The sequence below is a fragment of the Protomyctophum bolini genome, assembly GCF_963924005.1.
Source record: "Protomyctophum bolini genome assembly, chromosome: 9".
Lineage (NCBI taxonomy): Eukaryota > Metazoa > Chordata > Actinopteri > Myctophiformes > Myctophidae > Protomyctophum > Protomyctophum bolini.
In genome coordinates this window covers 27,997,887-28,022,897 of record NC_137870.1, presented here as the reverse complement: position 1 = coordinate 28,022,897, position 25,011 = coordinate 27,997,887, and the positions used below count along the sequence as shown (strand labels likewise).

At 41.9% G+C, this 25,011-nt stretch overlaps 1 protein-coding gene across 1 annotated transcript in view; it reads left to right on the top strand.

Annotated features, from left to right (window-relative positions):
- Positions 1-25,011, top strand: part of kcnab1a (potassium voltage-gated channel subfamily A regulatory beta subunit 1a) — a 108,933-nt gene that overhangs the window by 52,361 nt on the left and 31,561 nt on the right. The window contains exon 2 of the mRNA XM_080772897.1: positions 18,625-18,668. Coding sequence (XP_080629023.1) covers positions 18,625-18,668 — 44 coding nt within the window. The remainder of the gene's footprint in view (positions 1-18,624; positions 18,669-25,011) is intronic.

The window sequence follows — 25,011 nt, the reverse complement described above, 5'->3', positions numbered from 1 at the left end:
CACTGAGGCAGAGCTGGTCAGTTCAAAATGTTTAATAAATCAAAAACTAGTAGAAATACAAACAAAGACTGGAAGCACACTATAGGTGTCAAGACAAGCGACACGTAACATACGACAATGAACTAGCAAGGAAACACTGGGATCAGGGGGGTAAAAATACACAAGGACACAGGTCAACTCCACTGAAAATCAACACTGGGATAGGCTGGGGAACTAACAGGACAAGGTGGAAATACTAGGCTAATCACAGTACAGGTTAGACAAGGCAGGCAAACAGTAGCAAGGCAGACAGGAAACACTAGGAACAATACTACAAAATAAAAGCACACAAGGGTAAAGCTAAACTGGAGAACAAGAAAAATCTGAGGAACACAACAGAAAAGTAAAACACCAACCATTACTAGAAAACATGAAAACCAGCACTTGATTGGTTGAATATTTATATAAAACCCATAGACAGACTTAACCACTGTCAGCAAGGTATAGTGAAAATGAAATCTACAAGCTCACAATGTGTTGTCTTGTAGCGCGGCTATTTGTGCTACCTGTGCAGTGTCAGTGTCATACAACGAAGCATACAACAGGGCATTAATTTATGAGAAAACGATTATATGGAGATTCAAGGTTTCTGCCTGACAAGCGATGTTATTACACAATAAAAGAAGAATTGACCATAACTGTAATGAAAATGTTCTGAGGACTCGCCAGGGTCTGTATCTCCCTCCAGGTCTATTACCACAGCCATTAACTACACATGCACTTGAGTTCTCTTCAAATACACTTGATCACTGCCTATTTAATGACGCAATTTAGCTTTGGCCGTACACACATGCAAGATGGAAACCTGAATGATGGTTTGAGATGCATGATGAAATGAATATCTTGCTATGCTTGTCGAAGAGTTGAGTTGAGTTTCAGTCCATTCCAGTACTTTCTATGTTTGTTTCACTCAGTTTAATTTATATTAGTTTACTGACACCATAAAACAAGACGGTGATGATGTGATTAATGCGGTTATAATAAGTATGTGCAGAGGTCTCTGACAGGCCTGTAAATGGAGCTTTTTCCATTACTTGTGTGTTTTATGTGTGTATGTGTACTGTATGTGTGTTTTCATGATTATACTGTAGATGTGTGGTCTATTAAGCAGTAATTTAACTAGAATCAATCAATCGGGTCAGGTCCAGTACGGTGGGATTTATTGAACATAACGCACGCACACAGTGCACGCACGCACGCACAGATATTAGAAAATCTGCTAGTGCTGACTTTCCTCGCCTCCCTTCAGTGAATTTAATTGCATGTGTGTGTGAGTGTGTGTGTGTGTGTGTGTGCAGTGCATGCAACGGTGATGCGTGGGTGGGTGATGCAACCTTGTTTCTGTTGATATGCATATGCATATTTGTATGTGATACAGTATGTCATTCTAAGCACTTCATACACTATAACTGCGTGCGTGCGTGCGTGCGTGCGTGCGTGTCACAGAGCCAAAGCTCCAATTCAGTAACATGACAAAAGGCTCCCACGCCAATGTCACAGCCTGCCAGACTAAATATGTTCTCCTTCAATCTTACCTCGACATAAACGGCTTCACGTTTGTTCGCGAGTGTTGATGTGACTGAGAGCCGCATACTGTAGGTCCATGTTACTGATGATGGTAACACATATATATATATTATATGTGACATAATTAATGTTCAAGTTATTTTTCTTTTTCACATTGCGAACAACAAATGTTTGCAGCAGTATAATGGTCCTCTAGCGTCCATGGGGTTAATTGCTTGTGTGCTTACACATAGTGTATGCAGCATCTCATTTATCTGGGTAATGTTTGCAAACGTTGGTGTCAAGTCCCCGGTATAATCACATTTAAATGAGAATGTGTAGCATAATCAATTAAGTTCCCATTACAATAACTCGTACAGCTGCACCAGGACTGATATGACCCCTATCTCTTTTACAGTGCAGCTTTCATCAGTCTCACTGTTCCTCATTCAGGCTTCCTGCATGGAATTCAGCTCATGAATGACAATTATATTCAGTCCAGCTGGAAAACCTCCTTGTGGATTCCGTGGCATCATTAATATGATGATTCGTTGGATCAGCGATATGATCCCGGCTGACATCCCTTTAACTAAACAAAAAGAAAGGCCATTTCTCACTGCTCCCGGAAGTACATGCATCAGTGAATATCATCATTTTAGACATTTAGCTCAGTGATTCTCAATGTGTGGGCTGGCTGGGGCCTACTGGTGGGCTGTGACCGTGAAGATATTGATATAATACATAGCTGGAAGCCTGGAGGAGAGGGGTAGTGATTTGGCCAATCACTCCTCGACTGGAGAGTGTAGTGGTTGAGGGTTGAAACACTCTAAGAAGGTTGGAGCCCACCTGATGACCTCTCTTCCAGGCCAAGGCTTTATATTAGAAATGGATTATAATCGCATCTTTGATGTGTTTACAGAATTGTGAAAAACATTTGATTAGGACTTTGACAAATTCTTTTTCATTGTGATACAGATGAATAGGAACTTAATGTTAGTTCCATTGATCCAAGCTGGAACGCAATAAAGAAATACAATCTTATAATAGTACGGGTAATCAAGCTACACATTGTGAGAATGGATAGATACCGTATGCACAGTTTGTATCAAGGTAAAACATTTACTGCAGTTAGCCTGGGTCCATTTGGTTCCATTTGTTTTGTATAATGTCATAGTTAAATGAACACTGCGGATTTGACTGTGTAAAATGCACACTAACTCCAGTGGAAATAAGGATCTGTTTCCCGTTGGCTGCTCACTTATGTGAGCAGCCAACAGGCTTGCCTGTTTGTTTAGAGGAATACTTCATTCCCCTTTTTCCTACCTGAATGACCCCGTGAAGCCTTGAATTCATGGAAGAATACTTCATTCACACAATAAAGAACAAATAGAGTACTTTATAATAATAATAATAAAATAGTAGTCCAATGTCACCAACAGCACACACAAAAAGTTTGTGTCTTGGATAGATAGATAGTTTTATATCGTTGTTCTGTTCCCCATGAATTCAATGCTTCACAGGTTGAGTAATTGACAGACAGAAGGTCATTTTGGGGTGAAGTTTCCTTTTAAATAAAAAGTGTGCCCAGAGCATCCTGGTGGCTCAGGCTCCGTTGGTGCATGGGCAGAGGATTGTTATAATGCTGGGCTCTGGCTCTAGTCTGGCTGATGTCCCGTCACTCCTGTGTGACATGTCATCTCTCTCGGCTCCCTTTCTCTACAACAGAACATTTATTTAACCCATTAAGACCTGAGAATTCTACAAATTCCTTCTGAATCAGTAGTTCTCATACTTTCAAGATTTTTAAGTTTAAGTTTGCAGCGTGGCACGATGTGACATGCTGTCACCTTTTATATCTGCACATTTTTCAATACCCAACGCAACATTACTTGAAGTCTTGAGTATAGATTCACCGGTAGAGATCTCAGTTGCAAAGAATCAGAGAAAAGTATGAAATGAACGCCGCGCATATGCATATTTATTTGGAATAATCCTAACAGTGTGGAAACAGTTACCATCTGTTTGTCCCAAACATCTGCTGAGCTCCACAGAGGCAAACAGTTGGAGGTCGATATAGGTCTACTCTGAGCAGCTGCTATTTGCTACAGAGAATATGCAAATTAGATAGTACTGTTGCAATAATATGTGTAACCGCACACCAGTCAACATGTTGACTGATATACCCACTGGAGGAGAAATCTCAGAAGATCACTGTGGAATATGAGGTTTGCAGTACCATATATATATTTTTATTATGGTGTGTGTGTGTGTGTGTGTGTGTGTGTGTGTGTGTGTGTGTGTGTGTGTGTGTGTGTGTGTGTGTGTGTGTGTGTGTGTGTGTGTGTGTGTGTGTGTGTGTGTGTGTGTGTGTGTGTGTGTGTGTGTGTGTGCCAGTGCCACAGCTGTGTACAAGCAGCAGTGTTGTTGTTAAAGCATGTGTGAGACACTGGATCTAATCATGTAGCGATAGCAGATGTTTGCAATCAAGGAGAAACAATTTGAGCTACTTCATATTTGATAAGGACTTTATGACAATCATTAATAATACATGGGGTTGTGTACATGTGTCTAGGTACAGTAACAGAATGTCCTCAGGTGCATTTTACATTATGGTTTAGTGGGCAGATTACTGACTATTATGGAGATTAGCTGGAGCAGGCTGTTCAAATGCTCAACTCCCTGTTGAGCTCTCACCCTGGGGGAGTTGTCTCTACTAATACCTATAATACCTTTACACACAATTTTATACAGAGGTACAGCTGACAAGTGCGTCACTTTGTCGTCCATTGTGAACTTGTTGGAGATCGCCAATGTTTTTATATTTGAATAGGGCTGAATTGGTTAAATAAAACAAAGTTCTCTTTTATGTGTGTGTTTTATACAGTATTTAATCAGTCTGGCATTGGTTGGGCTCTAGAGTGCCTCCATGCAGCGTTCATCTCTGGGCGGCAGCGCTGTGGCATGGTGCTTTGGCAAGAACACAGTGTACCAAATGAGGCTTGTGTTCCCCATCACAGTCCGGACATTTAGGAACAGACCGCCAGCCACCCAAACAATTTGGAGGCATCGGCAAGATTAGAAAAGGTTTTTGGAGTCCTGACAGAAAATTCTGCCGAGTTCTGACTCAATTATGCCGGCTCTCTTCTATCCCTTCATCTCTCTCCTCTCACTCTAAATCTCTCTCTTCATCTCCCTAGTTTGGGTATCTAATTATAGGCAAAATGTTTATATGTTTTAATGTTTATTATATAGCTAATCAACAAGCTCAGGTGGCCGGTAGAGTGGCCGGATGGCAACTGTGAGGCTCTCAGTTCGATCCCGGGCTCCCCTAGAGTTGGTGTTAAGGAAGTGTCCTTGAGCAAGATGCTGAACCCCTAATTGCTCCCAATGTGCAGGTTGATGCCTTGCATGGTTTTCTGCACCATCGGTGTATCAATGTATGGGTGAATATATAATGCACTATCTATGTAAAGCACTTTGTATAAAAGCTCTATATAAATGCACCATTTACCATTTTGAGTTCTAGTGCTTGGTGTGGACAGAACTTTACTTTAACAAAGTCAACTGATCTGTAGGCTACACTCATTGTTCACACTGCAGTGTGAAAGAGGGAGTGAAAGAGGGAGAGCTTTTGCATGAGTAAATATTTTGAGTCAGCCATAAATGCATGTCTCCAAGCTAACACACTTGCACTCTGTCCTGTGTGTCCTCTGTTTTCATCCTAAACTCTGTTTGCTATGTGAATAACTTCCACTCGCTGCTGTGCACACACGCACATGCACGTACACACACACACGCACACACACACACACATGCACGCACACACACACACGCAACACACAACTGAGGATAAACAAGGATCTTTGATGGATGTCAACAGAAACAGCATCTGGAGTCTTGGCGAAGACAACAATAACATGGCTGGGAGCACGCAGGAGTGTACTGTATGCCTCACTGCAGTGCAATAGTCGGTAAAACATTCTGAACCCGAGTCTCCAAGTGTTTGCACTTGTGTCTCTGTCTGTCCCAGTGGTCTGAACTGTGCTCGAAATGTCACTCAGCCTGCAGGTGATACTAAACTAAAGTCTTCAAAAGAGAGCTACAGTGTGCAAACCTTCATTGTCCCTAGTGTTTTTATATCACAACCTTGCTGTTTTGTGAGCCAAGTTTAATCAACACTCCATACAATGTAACACAGTAGTTTCATATGTTACCTTTGTAGTCACACTACCATTGGACTCCAGCTGCATTCATTCACTGAGGCTGTGCTAGAGGTCATTTAAAGGATAAAGGATTAGATTTATTTAATGTTCTGTAGCATTTTGCACCCAAATGAGTTTTTGTTATGCAGCACTGCAGCACCACTGCTTAAGGAGCTATCCATGGTGCTGATGTTTCATGCTGTTTCTGCTAATCGCCAGAGGTGGATAGTGACTGAGTAAATCTACTTAAGTACTGTACTGTATTTTTTTAAATACTTATTACTCTTATTCGAGTATTTCCAAGACAAATAATTTTACTTTTACTCGAGTAAACTTCTAGAAAGGCTGTAGAGTACTGAGTATAGGTTCACTGTTTTGTCTGGCTTTCAGACATGATGTCATGTGGCAGCCAAGTCTATGGACTTTTAATGTTTGGGAACCAGTTTTGGGTACAGTTGGCACCTTTATTTTAGGTCAACCCTCCAAAAAAAATGTCTTTCTTCACCACTTCTGCTCTCTCACATTAGCCATGTCTGTGGCTTCCGCCTCAGCTCGCCAGCCACTCTCGCTCTGTGTTCAAACTGTTGTTAAGAGCGGACAATCAATCTTTATCTGTATTGTATCAAAAAAGTAAAGTATATTCCTGTTATACTAAGATGTATAATGTAGTTCTACAAGCAAGCACACCAGTGGTTTCAGAGTTACATTAAGGTCCTGTAAAATAATTGTGAAAAAACTACAGCAATTCGTTGATGTAAAATATAAGAAATGTACTGGACTGGGTAAAGAATTCGGCCCTGACATTTGGCACAGACCGGCACAGCACAAGCGATACTGCTCTGTCGAGGCTCACACATATGCATACACACATACTGTAGGCATATGCCCGGTGGCCCACCAGGCATATGCCCTGTATGTCAAGTGGCCAGTCCAGGTCTGAATTTACTTTTACTCTTGAATACACCAGTAAGACGCGCAAACGCGGGAAGCGAACGCAGTCTGTCCCGCTGTTACTGTATATGTGGACCTGGCCCCTTTTGTGCCCATATATGGAGCTGAGTGGACCTGGCCCCTTTTGTGCCCATATATGGAGCTGAGTGGACCTGGCCCCTTTTGTGCCCATATATGGAGCTGAGTGGACCTGGCCCCTTTTGTGCCCATATATGGAGCTGAGTGGACCTGGCCCCTTTTGTGCCCATATATGGAGCTGAGTGTTTGCTGATGCAACACACTCCATATTTGGATAGCGGGACAGACACACGGACAGACAGACAGACAGACAGACATGATCTGCTAGGTCTCATAGTAAGTGCTCACTGCGTTCGCAATAAAGGACAACTTTATTTCTTTTCAACCAAGGTTCATGTTTTATGTTGTTATTAGAGAAAGTAAAAGATGAGCGTAAATTTTGTTTCATTTGCTGCTTTCTTTCATTTTAACATTCGAACATGGGGCTAAATACATATATGTTTACGTGTTTTACGGAGATTTCTTTATTAATATTTACTATAGTCCCTAGACTAGACTAGTCCCTAGACTGTGTTGTAGGGTCAATATGTGAGTTTCTCACCTCCCCCATGATCTCCCCAATAGATCCCGTGATCTTTTGTGGCCAGATTTAATTTTATGGGGTCTAGTATGTAGGACTATAGTAAATAATAAATAAAAAAATCGCTATAAAATGTTTAAAAAAAATACATATTTAGCCCCATGTTCGAATGCCCCCGCCCCCTGTCAAAAATAGCTAAAATCGCTAAAACAAAAGAAAGCAGCAAATGAAACAAACTTTACACTCATCTTCTCTAATAACAACCTAAAGCATGAACCTTGGTTGAAAAAAAACTAAAGTTGTCCTTTAAGTATATTTAAAAGCACATACTTTTTTATTCTTACTCAAGTAACATTTTGACTGAGCTACTTTTACTTGTAGTGGAGTAAATCTGAACAGGTCATATTTGTACTACTCAAGTACTGGGGTCGACCACTCTGCTCGGATCACAAGCCATGTGTCTTTTTAGGTTTTCAAATATTAGTGATGCTTTCATTCGTCATTATATAAAGCATTTGATAATCTCTGGATTCTCTTTATTTGTCTGTCTGTCTCTCTGTCTGTCAGTTTGTGTTTGTCCGATTTCTAATCTCTAGTCTACTCTAGTCAAATCTAATATTTATCTACCCCATCTTTCTTCATCCATCATCGCTCGTCTCTCCACGTCTGTCTTTTGTCCTGTGTCTCCACCTCTTTGTCTCTGTCTGTCCCGTGCGTGCTTGCGTGCGTGCGTGCGTGCGTGCGTGCGTGCGTGCGTGCGTGCGTGCGTGCGTGTGTGAACAGAAGCGCTCTGTCTTCACCCACGCAATGAAGAAACTCATTGATTTATATCAACCACAGAATACAAAACAAAGCTTAAATGTGCCGAAGCAGCATTTTATGGAGCACACAAGGGATATACAACATTGATCAAGGACACTTGGTGCAGTATCCTGCAATATTAACCAGCTGGTACAGTAACTTTTACTGTGTCGAGCGGAATGAATGACCTTGCTTTCTTGAGATTGTGCCATAATTGTTTTACAGAACCGTACCAGAGATCTTTTTTCCCATTACCGAATCCACTTTATAGATGCCAGTACTGGCCCCGAATTCCATATCTGCGGTTTCAGCATGTTCAGTCAGTTCATATTTCAACTTATCTCCACAGTCAGGCAGAGATTGGATGGCATTGCTCCCCAGCAACAAAAAAACTTTCAAGCAAATCAGCTTTCTGCACCGTGCCTTTGTGTTTCTTTCCTCCGTTTATTTTAAGCTGTTGACATGAAAAAGGGAACATTTCTATTTGAGAGCCATTGCCACACACACAAACACACACACACACCATAATGTGCATGCACACGCACACGCACACACACACACACACACACACACACACACACATAGGCACACTAAGTGTGTACTGTATTTCATTTTATTTTATTCACTACATTGCACTTTGTATGATTTATGATTTGTATTGTGATGTTTTTTGCATGGACCTCAGGGAGAACAGTCTCCACTATGCTGAATGGGACAACAATAAACAATCAACTCTACACACACACACACACACACACACACACACACACACACACACACACACACACACACACATGCACACATGCACACATGCACAACACACAATGGGATTCTTTCAGATGATTTCATGTTGATCCCTGAATGGTTCAACCAACAGAATCCTAATGATCTGGCCAGGGTGTTTGCCATTGTTTAAAATCCCCCATAGACCTGCAGCAATGGAGTGGAAATAGTACGTATTTCTTTGTTCTGCAAGCTATCGCAGGTATATGATGAAATTGTGGAAGGAGGATGGATACCAGTATGGAAAATATTACCCACCATTGAAAAGATGGGGGATTCTAGCATGCAGAGAGCGAGAGAGAGAGAGAGAGAGAGAGAGAGACTTGATTATGCTCTTGAATCTTATTTTTCTCCCTTAGCTCTTTTTTGCACTCTCTCCCTTTCTTTGATATTATTGCATTTTTGCAATCTAAATCCAGAATGTATAATTATGCTTCACCTGCATGCCTTGAGAACAAGAGCTCTGTTCTCAAGGTGCCAGTTTAGAAAACGAAGACCAATGATGTTAGTAGATTAACGTCAGACTTGCTCACCCACACACTTGCTTCGGGCAACTAGTAGAGAGGCCGCACGTGAGCAGAGAGTTTCTGTGCATTGTGCATCCTGTGCATCAGTGGTGCTGAGTTTCTGTGCATTGTGCATCCTGTGCATCAGTGGTGCTGCAATGTAGATTATACTCTGTTTAAAAAAAGTTAAAGTCCGGAATTCAAAATGTACTTTAGTAAAAGTATTAAAGTATTGACTTCGAAAGGTACCAAAACTAAAAGTACTAATTATGCATAATGTCCCATTTCTGGTTTTCAAATGTATAACAATCGAGATGTATAGTGGGGTAGAAGCAAAAGTATTGGAAATTACTAATGAAGCAAAGTATACTAATTCCTCAAAATGGTGCTTAAGTACAGCACTTAAGTAAATGTACATACAGTAGTTACGTTCCACCACTGCTGTGCACGAGTGTACAGCATGTATGACCACAAGCACAGCCACCCCTGCCTTTGTCTGTGTATAAGTGCACTTATACTGCACTGTAGCTGTACTGTATAGCTATACACAGCATGGCTGCATTGTACTGCTGATACTTGAGTGCTCTTGTCCTTTAAAACGCCCACCCAGGGAGAGGGAGTGAGACTACGAGTGTGCGTGTGTGCGTAGGCTCACCTAGAAGTGTCTTTAGAAATGCACATGCATTGAGCCCCAGGGCTGAGATCTGAAAACTCAACACAGACACTTCAAGGGTCTCTCGCTATGGTTAACAAATGGTGCTCTGTGTTGTTTATTTCATTTACATTTCTATACCTGTGGTTTGAACAGAGATGGTGTGGGGGATGAAGACTGAAGCATACACTCCTTGGCGTCGGTTGCTTCTAATTGTGTTGAGATACAAGTTATATATCGTCTCTGTCAGGTGGAAAACTCATTATGTCCAAAACTGTTATACTTTTAACAGATCTACAAGATCAAAATGCGTCGTTCTGTGGCATGTTTTGTGTGACGCATGTACTGTAGTGTGATCAATAAGAAAAACAAAAACAAAGAAAAACAAAAAACAAGTTTGAATATGGAGATGAGAGGTTTCTTCCTGACAGCGACGATATCTAAATGTTAAGGACAGCTACGTGGTCGGCAGTCATCTGCTTCACGCAGGGACGTGCACACATAGACATCGAAGGAGGCTTCAGCCCCTGCCCTTTTACCCGTCTGTAAAACAACCGCCCTTTCCAGACCACGAATGCAGCATTTACTATAGTGAAAGAAATACAAATGGCACTCCTTTCCATGCCATGCCGGAAGGCAGCATTCAGGAGAATTGCTTTAGAAATCCATGTCGTACACCGCATATTTTTGTCCAAAAGTGTCCTCTTACGGGATTTTAGCCCCTGCCCTGCAGCCCCTCTAATACTCTCTGCAAGTCCCTGGCTTCACTTCACACATCTTGTGAATGGCATACATTGAAACTGAACCTCAAACGGCTCCTGAGGAGCAGGCTGCAGGCCTTGCATGTTGCCTGTGCCATCCCTGTGTGCATGAATGTGCATACGAATAGGCCATTGTAATGCACATTGTAAAGTGTTTGGGATGAAGGCGCTATGGGAAGGCAGCCATTTAGCGTTTATCTGCTATCCCTGATGGGTCCTATAACTCCTTCATCATCCACGATACAGCTCTGCTGTAAAGTATGATGAAAATGGAAGGGTATAGCCAAAGATGAGAACAGGAGAGGAGAGAGGGAGCTTGAAACTAATAGTCTGTTGATAGACAGTCTTATGACAGACAGCCTCATGACAGTCTGTTGATAGACTATCCGACACAACCTAATCGAAAGGGCAAGATGGCAAACACGGATGACGAGAGCATGAATAGAGAAGAGCAATTAGAGAATTGATTGCTGGGAGATCCAGTACATATAGATATACTGTGCTATAGGTGCAGGGCAAGGGGTCGCTGGGAGCAGGAGGGCAGTAATTGAAATGGAACACGTGAGACGCAGGTGAGGGGAGGCCTGAGCTCATTTCAATATATTACCTTTAGTACCTGCAGCCCCTCTCCTCTTCTGTGCCTCAAACAAGCTTCATATTATAGCCATTATCCAGTCAATGCATTTCATTGCATTCACAATTCAAGCACCATTATGCATTTGCATTAAAAATGCATCAGCAACACATGAGGAAGGCCAACAATGCCAGAGCACCTTTGTTCAAAAATATTTTGTTGAGTGCCTGACACACTCTTTGTCTCTTTGTCAGACAGTACTACCGCTTGACAACAACAATCTTCCTTCTTTCATACTGAGCCTGTTTCATGTTCCTTGTTTGTCTGCCTGCCTTTCTGTCTGTATTAAAATATCTTTCAATCTGTCAGTCAGTCTGTGATGATCATGTTGACAGATGGCAGTTTTATCCCTGTCTCATTTGACAGATCTACTGTGGACTCAGACAACCATATTTTTCACTGAAATCATTAGTCTAATTTCAAATTTGTCCTTAATCAGTCATCAGAAATATTTACCTGCTCACACAAATCTGCACTTGAACAAAAGTCTGTACAAAAGATTTGTGGGCTTTTAAACGCATTTCATTTTAATCTTTTACTAATGTAACAATGATGGTTCTCATGAGCAGTACCAATCTTGCTCTATTCTATCCTCTTATTTTATCTCTTTCTCCTTTACATTATCTGTCCATAAAATTATGGGAATGACATTTATGGACCATGATTCCTCCATTCTCAACAGTCAAGAGTCATTAGCGCCACTGAAATGACATCAGTTTGCACAGATCATGATTATAACACGCTAACACTCGCATAGCACACCATGTAATCGCTGCACTTTTGCACAAATTGCATGTCTCTGTCCGCTCATTATTTCTGTCAATAGCAGTTCATTGTCCGGACGCACACAGTCTGTCAGATTACAGCTAATATGGGTCTCTGGCTCACATCGACAGTACACTCTATCAAGGCCACTGGCAGTAACTGACACTGGCACTGACTGCAACACATGCTACTTCCTCAAGGCTAAGACTATTGTTGTTGTTACTACAATATTGATGAACCAAAACCAAATAATCTTACTCTTGTGATTCATCTTCAATCTTGAATGAACACTCCAGTTACAGGAACAGAAATGGAGCATGGCTCCTCACAGTCAGGAGCTTTTGGTGATTGAATGAGGTCTCTGAGTAGTTTAGTAGTGGAAAGAAGTGGAGGCATGTGAGTGAGATACAGAGAGGAATCTTTAAGTGAAGTGATTTGGTTACTCTTCCGTAAACCATATGAGGGCTGTTCAATTTACAATGAGAATTGTAAATTGAACTGCTGTTTGGCAAGTGTAGGTTCTAAGTATAGGTAGGACCGTAGTGAGAGAGAGGCGGTCTAGGACAGAGCAGAAAGTCCCCGCTTCGGTTCAAGACACTGACCCTCACACTGCTCCCCGTAGCGCCCACTGCTCTTCATACTTAGGATGGGTTAAATGCAGATACCACATTTCACTGTATAGGACTATTATGTAAATATACAGTGACAACTGACAAGCACAGCAACGGAGTACAGAACTTATTATTATTATTAATAATAATAATAATATTATTATTATTATTATTATTATTATTATTATTATTATTATCATTATTATTGATCTCCTGTTGAAACAATGAGATTTGCACAGGGCGAAATGCCAGTACGGTAATATCGGATTTATACTTAGTTTCACCGGTTGTAGCTCCTATGCCCCCCCCCCCCCCCCCCCCTTCAGCTATATATAGATGGATGGGAGAGGGAGGGATCGCCTGACTGAGAGAAAACAAGAGAAGATGTTTTCAAGAAATACACACGCATGTGTGTGTATTTCTTGAAAACACACACACACACACACACACACACACACACACACACACACACACACACACACACACACACACACACACACACACACAGTCAAGTCACATGCATGGCTTCCCACTCACCATTCTAAATATCATTAGCAAATTTAACAGTTTACATAAAGGAGACCCAACCAGAAGACAATTTGCTGCCTCAAGTCAGCCCATCGCCTCATTGAGTGCACCAACCCACTGCTTAGTGTCTGATTTCTGCTGGCTGTTACTGTAACTCCATATGTGCATTAACGACTATACTGTAGGTTGCAATGCGAAATGGAATGCACACCTCAGAGAGAGAGAGAGAGAGAGAGAGAGAGAGTGGGGGGTCAGGGTCAGGGTCGGGGGGGGGGGGGTTACAGTGTAAAATCCTCTGTTAGTTTAGCCCTATATGGACCCAAATGGAGCTGTACTAGTCCGTCCATTTGGTTCCATTGTACAGTCTTGTGATACTGTATGTGTTTCATCAGGCCAATGAAGAAGTCTTTTGTAAATAGCTCCACTGCTGGGGAGGCATGGTGAGGTACACAGCAGGGCATTCACTCTTCACTAAATATTGGTGAATGGATGGTCATATTTGTGTGTGTGCATGTGTGCGTGCGTGCGCGTGCGTGCGCTCATATTGTGCATCTTTTATAGAGCGAGTAAGAAAAAGATCCTATGCCGAGCATACATTATGCCAAACATTGCGTACAGTAGATGGTAGTTGTTGCTGTTATACAAAAAAAAACGTAAATCAGATTCAATGGGAAGTTCCAATTCAACTGTGTTATGAAGTTTGTTAGCAACCTCATATCCTGTGTATGAACAGCATGGGCACATGTTAGCAACCTCATGGAAAAACATGGCAAAACATGGATCTTTCAGAACGGAAAACAAGACATTCCCCCATTCATCTTCAAGGGGTATAGCTTAAAATGAACTATTAAAAAAGGGCTGTTTATGGATGGCACCACCAATGTGCAGCCTATTTATGGTCTTTTGCTTGTTCAGATGATCTACTTGTGCGCTCTGCTCTACTCATGTCTGAGCCTTTTTAGCATTGAAATAGAGCACACCTGTGACCTGTGTCACCATCATTCATGGCCGAGGCTGGGGAACAACAACAGCGTCACAGTTAATTGCCATGGTATAATCTGACTCAGCCCTTTCGGAGTGTGCTAAATCCTAAACATTGCAAACACCTGCAAGTATACAGGCAGGCTATACTGTAGTTCTAAAGGACTTTTTATGTTCTGATGATGCACGAGGGAACAGTCAGAGTGAATGGCATGTTATAACAACACCTAATCAAAAGGTTCAACATGATATTATCATTTAATTTGTGTGTTTTTTTATATTTATTCGTGTTTACAGTGAAGGCCTATATACATTTATACATAATTGATTGGAAATCTTTCCTCCGGCATTTGACTCCTCCTATTAGGGGAGCAGTCATGGGCAGCCACTGATCAGCACCCAGGGAGACCAGCTCCAGCTCTAAAGCCAGTGCCCTTGACCTTGACCAAGACACATGCATGTCCATATCATGCATGGCTGTAGGTGGGAGAGGAAACCCATGGGAACAACATGCAGACTCCCCAGTGAAAGGCCCGAGACAGACATTTAGGCCTGACCTCAAAATTAAAAAAAAATATTCTAAATCCTCCAGTTTTCTGAAATAAATATTTTCACGATTTTTCAAAAATAGCAGACCTACAAGCTCGTAGCGTGCCACTCGCGCGCTATGAGCTTGTAGATCTGCTATTTTTCAATAGCTAAATTATATCATAATGCTTAAAACACCAAAAGGGGTTCCTGCCCAAAATGGGTTAAACTCTGGACCCATCTTTGTGTGACTGTCACCAACAGTGTTGACCCAGGACTGGATTCACAACATGTATATAAAAAATTTGTTTCTGCATAATTGGCAGATTATTATTAGAATCTTAATGTTTTACACACTGTTTACCATGTCATGGTTCTGCACAACCAGATTCAAATTTACATCTTATTATGCTTTCAGTTTGTCTTGGCTGCGACAGTATTTGAATTGCTTGGAAGAGTGGCGTAAGATAACACTTTCAGTATAATGTTCAAACGCCCTTTAGTGGAGAATGATATTTTATAGGTCAGAATGTAGTACATCTGCCATAAATCGATTTTCCCTGTTAAGTATGGTTTTTAACACAAATGATTTGATTGAATCTTGAGAAGCAGTTGCAAATCATTAATGGATGTGTAGTGGGCTAAAGGTTGACTTATTGGTGACACCTGTGTGAGATACTGTTAAATCAATATAGAGAGCTGACCCTATCAGTTGCAACCGCAGTGAAAGCCTTTTCAATTATTCATTCGTGTGTGTGTGTGTGTGTGTGTGTGTGTGTGTGTGTGTGTGTGTGTGTGTCTGCGTGTGTGCGTGTGCGCGTGTGTGTGTGCGTGCGTGCGTGCGCGTGCGTCAAGAGAGGGAGAGCTATGAAGAACAAGCCAGACTAGACCTACAGAATGTAGACCAGGGATCTCATTTATATGAACGTGTTTGGAAGAGAAGGCATTCTTCAGATGTTGCATCTACACCTGGTCAGTGAATGATCTCACCACCATCTGAATGTGAACATCACACATTGTAATTTTCTGCATTTCAAATGCCCGGCAATATTTTCATATTTGAAGACATTTCCTGTTCTGCAGTATGTTGTTCAGGGAGCACATTGCTGCTTGTTTTGATTCAGGACACACTTGATTACTCAGACAGTTTATTGAGTTCGTAATTCACACTTTATTACATCCTGCCTGGCTGGACTACTGCTACGCTATCCTTCATGGCATCACCACTAAAGTCCTGTTCAGAACTCAGCTGCCCTTTTGCCAGTCCTCCAAGACCTTCATTGGCTCCCGGTCAAACAAACAATTGATTTCAGCAACCTGGCTCCCTCCTACCTCTCTGACCTCCTCGTGGTCAGGGTGGCCATAGATGAAAGGGTAGAGAGGACTTAGTTTGCCTCCTTGAGCAAGACACAAGTACATTAGCATCTGCCCTCAAAACCCACCTTGAGATTTCTCTAGCTAGCCCCCAAACCACCTCTTGTGGTTACCCCCCCCCCCCCTTCCCTGCTTGGGACTGGGTGAGTAACTGATACGTACTGTATGCTACTCACACACACACACACACACACACACACACACACACACACACACACACACACACACACACACACACACACACACACACACACACACACACACACACTTTTAGGTACATAGGAAAGCACTATAAAAATCCAAATATTATTTTCTAAACCGTACCTATGTTGTGACTCGCACAGTTAAACTTCATGAACTAACAACGATACAGGAAACTTACAAATGATGATGATACGTATCTGGCTGCCTTTTATACTGAGTCTGAGTCAATCAGACATTTCTAGGATTCAAGTTGAAGAACACGTTATGGATATGGTTGCACTGTGAGCACAACAGTGCAAGCAGGGTAACACGCTGTAAAAAGCTGTTCTACTTTCAGCTCCCTACAAGCTGATGAATTGTAGTGATGGTTTTATTCTCGCACCTATTCAAAACTCTGAAATCTAGTGTATGAAAGTTCAGTACAGTACTGTATGTGTGCATTGTGCTTGTGTGTCTGTGTTATGTAGGTTGTGTAAGTATGGGAATTTCGTGTGTGTGTGTGTGTGTGTGTGTGTGTGTGTGTGTGTGTGTGTGTGTGTGCGACTGTGCGTGTGTGTGTGTGTGTGTGTGTGTGTGTGTGTGTGTGTGTGTGTGTGTGTGTGTGTGTGTGTGTGTGTGTGTGTGTGTGTGTGATCTGATTTATCACAATAATCAAGATAATTACATCACACAGGTCATCTTAAAAACCTTTAATAGGTGCAAAGAAAAGTACAGCATCAATGTCATCCTCAGACACTGTGCTGTCATCAACATCACGTAATTATCTGTCTGTCCTGCTTTTGCTGTCTGAGAAGCAATCTATCAAGTTTTTCACTATTACAGTACACTTTATCTCACCATGAAAATAGACAATATTTATTTTATGGATAGGTTTACATCCATCCAATTCTCATTCCAAAACCGATTGGTACATTTAGCACCCAGGAAATAAAATGTTTACAAATGGATGTAGCCTATTTTACCACCCCAAAAAGGTTCAAGTCTTTACTGATATGCATTTAAAAGGATATTGTGGAATGATCATGCTTCATTGGTAGCAATCATAAAGAGTTTCTATAAGATAAATCCAGCATCATAGACTGATAGGTACACCATTTCTGCATTAAAGCAGGGACACAGCCCATCTTCATCCATATTATTATTTCAAAAGCGATTTGTGAACCAATCTAAAAGATGGGCAGAGTCACACTAGCCACCAGTCAATCCTGCCACTTTGATGTAAGGTTGTAAAAATATGTTTGATGACAGTACCTGAATGAATGTGTGAATTTGAGTTTTGAACAATTCCACATCCAAAAACTTTTAATTCACGGGGAAATATACTCTCTTACAGTAGACAGTACAGAAGTCATTGTATTGTTATTATGTAGCCAATCACATGAAAAGCCTCACCGACACAATGCTTTGACCCAGGTGTGGTAGTGTAAGTGTTTCTGGCAGACAGAGGACCATGATAGAGTGCCAGTTATTGTTACATCATGTTGCATGGTGAGATAAACAGCAACACACGTGAACAGATCCACAGCCAGCACACATACTGTAGTACTTGCAGTATCACCTCAAGTTAACACCCCCCCCCCCCCCCCCTCTCTCTCTCTGGCTATGATATATATGATATAACAATGATAGATTGTTCTTTATTCTATCCTGCCCTTTTAGTGGAACATAAACTGCAGTAGACCATTTTATTCACATGTATACTGTATAATGTATACGCACGCACGCACGCACTTGGCTCTGTACCAGTGCCACAATACCCATCAAGAGTGATGAGAAAATGGAATCTGGCTTTCCGGAGGCAGAGAAATCATGGAGCGCTGTCAAGCTGCCAAACGGCTATAATAACAGGGTATAATACAACCGCAGAAATAAAAGATCAGTTTCTTATTAGGATGAATAACAATTCCTTTGTTATCATACTGGCTAGCTGTCAGCATGTCTTACACCCTGTTTATTTGATATGTCACTTATTAGCAAGGGGTGAGGGGAAAGGTTGCTGTGTGTGTGAGTGCTGGAGTGTGGCGAGCATTGTGGTTGGATGCATTACTGTATGTCTGCGATGTGTCCATTAGTGTGTGTGTGTGTGTGTGTGTGTGTGTGTGTGTGTGTGTGTGTGTGTGTGTGTGTGTGTGTGTGTGTGCTTTTTTAAGAAATGTACAGTATGTCTTACATTATCTGATTCTTCTCTGTGTTCCTGCAGGAACCTTGGGAAGTCTGGCCTTAGAGTATCCTGCTTGGGACTGGGTGAGTAACTGATACTGTATGCTACACACACACACACACACACACACACACACACACACACACACACACACACACACACACACACACACACACACACACACGACTTTCCTTGTCCTAATTGGAATGAAGAGCTTTGGTGGGGAAAATGTATTGACCATGCCGTTATGGGTCTTCAAATTGGCCCGGCGGTCAGTTCGTTTTCTGTATTTAGACAATAAGACAGTTCAAGTAAATTCTCTTAACAGCCATAGATGGCCTGTAGTGGACGCTCAGTTAGAGAGGTCATCAAATACACACTCTAATGAGTTCATCATTCCATCTCCATGGCCTGTAGTGGATGCTCAGTTAATGAGTTCATCATTCCATCTCCATGCCTCAGTTAATTGGCCATGAGCAAAGTCCAGCACTGGGATAACACTGTGCACTTTCAACTTGATTCATTGGCTTGGTTCATTGAGTTGGTCTGTTGGGATGCAGATGATTAAAAGGGATTTCCATGGCGGTTTTCAGTTTCAGCCCTTTATAAGTTGAATGATGTGTTCCGATGTAGTTGTATGAATGGAGTGTCATCATGCAATATTAAATAGGCTGTCCTTGTTCCAGTGCATGGGATTGACTGAGTATACTGTGTGATAGTGTGTGTGACACAGTGAACATTAATATCTTTCAGATGCTCTTTGTGCTGAGCTAATGCTCAGTCAGCACAAAGAGCATTGTCTTTCAGTCAGTACATCACTGTGATCACTCCCCCAGGACACTTTGCTGTCTCCAGTAATACTTGTACAATTGAACAGCAGAACAAAGTCATTTTGACCACACGACACGTAGGCCTACTATAAAATGTTTTAAAAGATTTTGTCAAGAAATAGCTGATCTATCTGATATTTTCACTGCAGGACAATGGTATGCTACAACAAAGTAGTATATAACTATTTTTACCTGAAGGCCTAACATAGGGATGCAGGTTTTAATGGGTTAACATTCACATTTTTCTTTCAGACGCCTGGATGCCTGGCATTCTGTGCTGAAAAGAGAACACGAATGTTCCCTAATAATTTCTCTCATGGGTGACTAATTTGATTTCTTAAGTTTAGGGTTAGGGTAGTATTTGAACAAGGTGATTCAATTAATGGGCCATAAAACTTAAGTAACAAGCATTTGAAAGTTGTATTTGTGTTGTGCGGTAATTTTACAGGCTGTACGTCTCTCCCTGGCTATGGTTCAGACAACCAGCTAGGCAGGCAGTCGAATCGGGATTAAACACGATTATGTTCACTAAGCGTGAGCATGAATCCCATTTATCGCCCACGACAGTGAAAGGGTTTCCTCAAAACAACCCACCATAAAACCCAACCTTCTGAATAATTGGTTAAGTGATCAGTTGCCAATGAGGCAAACTGCTTGCTAATGCTAATGCTTCTTGGCCAGGGGCCCACACACACACGCACGCAGGCACGCACACACACACACACACACACACACACACACAAAACATTGTGAGCTTGTAGATCGACGAAGAGAAGAGATTTGGCGTAGAGGGAAATGTTTGAGCGGCTAAGGATAGACCCTTTGGGGACCCTATCAACAAGGTATAGGGTTTAAGTAGACACGGGGGAGATGAATTAATGATCTAGCCTGTGCAGACAGTTCTGTGAATAATGGAAGGACATATATCTGCTCCCTTTGGAGAACTGCCAAACCAACAAGACTATAAGTTTCCTCTTTTCTTGTTTCTCAGCTTTGGCCCAGCTTACAGTACATCAGCTGATATACAGTAGTAGGTTGTAGTTTCACAGCACAGTGTGACAGGTAGACTCAACTCAACTCAATACAGTCTGACAAGGTGGATAATCGTCCATGTTACACAGGGTGATGTACATGTTAAATTCACCATGGTCATACACTGTAAGCTGGGAAAGAATTGTGCAGCTTGCAGGCACCAACAGATTATATTATTAATAAACTGAGACTGGCCAACCCAAATACGAAGAACGATCTGAACATCTATTTTGTAATTTCATCTCGAGGCTAACCATGACTTTTGCATGTCCTCCTTGTAGTCAGAAGACTGTGAAATGGAGAAAATAAACCCTGTGTGATGCCAACAACTATTATAAATGTTTAAATGGTGTCATCTTGTCCTGAATGCTTGAACACTCTGTGGTGTTTAGACAATTACAAGCAAAGCAGGTTGCAAACGTTCATAATGATACACGATGCATGATCCTCCTGCATGCCTACAGTAGTACAGTACAGGCAGAGGTTAGAGGTTAGAGTGGCAATGCTACACCTACACGCAAGCAATCACCTGCTCCCCCATATGTCTCGATCTGTCTGCAATCCTTTTATTTTCAACAGACTGATGTTAAGTATGGACTTCAAGTTTATTGTTGCATCACAAGTTTACAGAGTGGGTGAAATGCTTTTTAGTACAAGCTCCTAACATTTGTGGATATACACACACAATTGTCCATGCACATCCACAATCTTACAAATAATTAAGCTTATGTGGAGATCAAAGTCAATATCAAAGTTGTCCGATTTGTCACACACGTTACCACAGTGAAATTTGACCCATCTCTTGGAGCGGTGAGCCGCAGCCGTGTACACAGCCGTGTGTGTGTGTGTGTGTGTGTGTGTGTGTGTGTGTGTGTGTGTGTGTGTGTGTGTGTGTATGTATGCGTGCTCATGTACAGTAGGTGCAGGTCAACATGTTTCTGTCTCCGTGTGCATAATTTGTGCCTCTTTGTTAATTGGCAGCAAGTAAACAAACATGGCAAAAATTCTCCATCAGCATCTGAAATACAATGTGAAACATCAGCACTTCAGTCAGTGGTCCATTCACTTTCATTCTCACTGTTTCACCCCCCCCCCCCCCCCCCTCCCGCCAACAATACTAATCCAGCTGTCAAGTTAGACTGCATCTTTACTGCATGTTTACTGCCCTAACACCGCCAACAATACTAATCCAGCTGTCAAGTTAGACTGCATCTTTACTGCATGTTTACTGCCCTAACACCGCATTGCTGCATTCTCCCATGGCATTGTTTAGAAAACGCCTGCAGTATAAATGCATAGGCCCTCATTTATCAACCGTGCGTACGCCAAAATATGGGTGCACGCCGAAATTGCCGACATTTTCGACATTTACAATTTCCGGCAAAGCTTGAAATTGAACTTGACAACGTTCAAAACCCACGTCTGCTCGGCATGACAAAACGAAAAACGAAAATAAAACACATTACATACAGTTAAACAAACAGATTCACAATGTCCATCACAGTTCCCTACCCCCACCCCCCAGCTGACTACTCAGTTAACCACTAATACTATACATCCAAAGCCTCTTCAATATCACCTCGCTTAATGAAGTCCAAGAACTTCTCCCATATCTTATAGAATACCTCAGGTTTCTTCCTAATTACATAAGGTCATTCTTTTTTCATTACTATTTAGTGTACAATTTAATGGATAAATAGTGAGTATACATAATTTAGGACAAAGAGGAACTGGACCTGACGTAATCTGAGAGACATAATGGACCACAGACCTCCAAAATGTTTTAATCTCCTCACATTCCCATAAGCAGTGGAACAGTGTACCTTTTATAACATAAATCAGGAATGTTTGGATCAAATGTATTTACTTTCTCCGGGGTTATGTAAGTTCTTATTATCCAATTATACTGAATTAGTCTTAATCTAGTATTGATAGTTTGCGTTTGTGCCTTGGAACATATTAAACCACAATCAATTTCTGAGATTTCCACTTGAAGATCGTGGCGATCGTGGCGACGTGCGTGTACTACGAAACCTGCACTCAAATCTGTGGCAGATTTTACACTCGATTGATAAATGAGGGCCATAGGCCCTCATTTATCAACCGTGTGTACGCCAAAATATGGGTGCACGCCGAAATTGCCGACATTTTTGACATTTACCATTTCCGCCAAAGCTTGAAATTGAACGTGACAACGTTGAAAATCCACGTCTGCTCCTCAACTGGCGTACGCATTTTTTTCTGTCTTCGAGCTGCGGAGCAGCATTGTCTGAACTGCTGACACGCTGTCACAGGCATCTAAACATATGTCTTCTCTCCTAAAATGTTAATATAAAACGGTATGTGTATGTAAAAAAAAAAGATTTCCAACTTTACAAGTAATTAAAATCGCGCAATTAAAAACAATATAACATGTTTACAATGTATTAGTTTGTGCTTAATCAAACAGTGATTTACTGGCCTTGTTATGCAAGCAACTTTTTGGAGCGCATGCGGTGATGCGGCTTATGATTGTGTTAGCTTATTTTATTAAAAAAAGGCATAAATAGACTGCACGCCTTTATTTCCAAGTGACAATGACAAGCATACAGCTGCCTATTTGTAGTAAGTACTAGCAGGCTATAGGCGTAAGGGACTTAATCATTCACCATTTAAATAAGTGCTTAGACAGGTTTTGACAGTTTTGACAGTTCAGATAAAAGCGAGATCATTTTCGGGGCTCGGGAGGACGGGACGGCGCGGCGTGCGTCGCCAACACATACCAGCACACATGCAAGCGGCAAGCCTTCATCCATATGTTTATGATTCGTTCATCAATGATCAAATCAGAAATCACTACATAAACGTTGATTATGACTGCCTTGACGACATGATAGCCTCTCTCATGCTGCATGTATGTCCATGCGGCATACATGCGGATTTGGGCTGTCTGTGCTGGAATATTTCCATGACGTTGGAAAGTAGCCTATAGTGCAATGCAGCTGCGGAGAGTCCCAACATGCATGGGTAGCCTATATACTGTAATCTACAGCAGGCCAACAGCACTTGTCTTTCTGGAGTTACGGTATATGCAATCTCCTCCTCGTTTAATAAACCTGACGTGTCACTGGAATGTCAAATGTGCCGTGCCAGCCCAGCGCAAGTGCATGGGAACCGCATCGGCGATAGGTATAGGCTAACCCAGCCAGTTAGCCCACCACCACCAGTAGGCTACCATATATTCTGGCTGCACATTAATATAATTGACAGTTGACAGTCCTGCAGCCACTGCAGCGACTGCGAGGCAATCTAAATAGACTGTCGAACGTGCATGCAGTTGGTCACGGACGGACCACAGTGATAGAGAGAGACAGACAGACAGGACAGGAGGAGCACCTGCAAAACAGCAGCGTGTCACCGTTCGTGTGTGTGCCTATTTGTTATTTAATTATGGTTCAGGTTCAGGTTTTCGTTCACTAATATATCTTGTTGTATATTAAATTAAAAATACTTTAATAATTTAATATACAACTAACAACACACAGTGAAAGTTGCTTGCAAATTGCGATATGTGCGTGCGTGCGTGGCGTGCGGGGGTGAGGACCGTGAGGCGGGCAGCAATAAGGGAAGCGAGAGGAGAAACAGACAGGGTAGGCCTACAACTTTATTTAATTCATGCAGGTGTTCGATTTTTATTTATTTAACAACACACCAGTTAGTTGGGCAGCTTGCAAGTTGCGTGTGCGTGCTGTGCGTCTGTGCGTGTGTATGAGAGAGTGAGGCGCAGCAAGGCACGGGAGAAACCTATTTTTTCATGTTGCCATGGTTTCAGTAAACGTATTGCCGTTTTCAGGTCGCAAAAACGAGGGCGAGGCTTGATTTCATAGGGCGTGCCAGATAGATTTCAGCCGTCACATTTATTAACGTGAGAACGAAATTAAGGAAGGATCAGCTGTTTGCGATCACTTTATAAATGCCGTGGCGACGTGGGTGTACTACGAAACCTGCACTCGAATCTGTGGCAGATTTTACACTCGATTGATAAATGAGGGCCATAGAGTGGTGGGCTTTACCTCTGTACAGCAAAATAAAATACTAACTGCTATAACCTGCTATAACTCTTGCAGGGTTAATGCGTCAAATCCAGTTCATATTCTTTGTCACATTCCGTCACCTCCACTTATACTTACCACTTTAAAAGCCATGAATAAAAGCTCTCAGTACACCCTGTGCCACTCTCCTCCTGTACTGTTCTCCAGCTCTCCTCTTTTACCGTCCTCTCCTCTCCCGTTGACATGGCAACGCAGACACCTGATGGGATGACTCAGCCAATAATACATTGGTGGCCCATGCCTTGACTCCAGTCCTACGCTTTGTACAGGTCAACTTCATTAAGCACTGCACCCAGTCTTCTGTATGGCCCACACTGACTCCACAGTTTATACCGCTTCCATGAGTGTAACAAGCATTCAGTGCTTAAAATATGTCAGCTAATAGTTAAACTAGCAGCGTGCTTAAAGCAGGGTGTGTGCATGCGTGCGTGTGTGAACAGTCATGTAGTTACAGTATGTCCTCATGGACACAA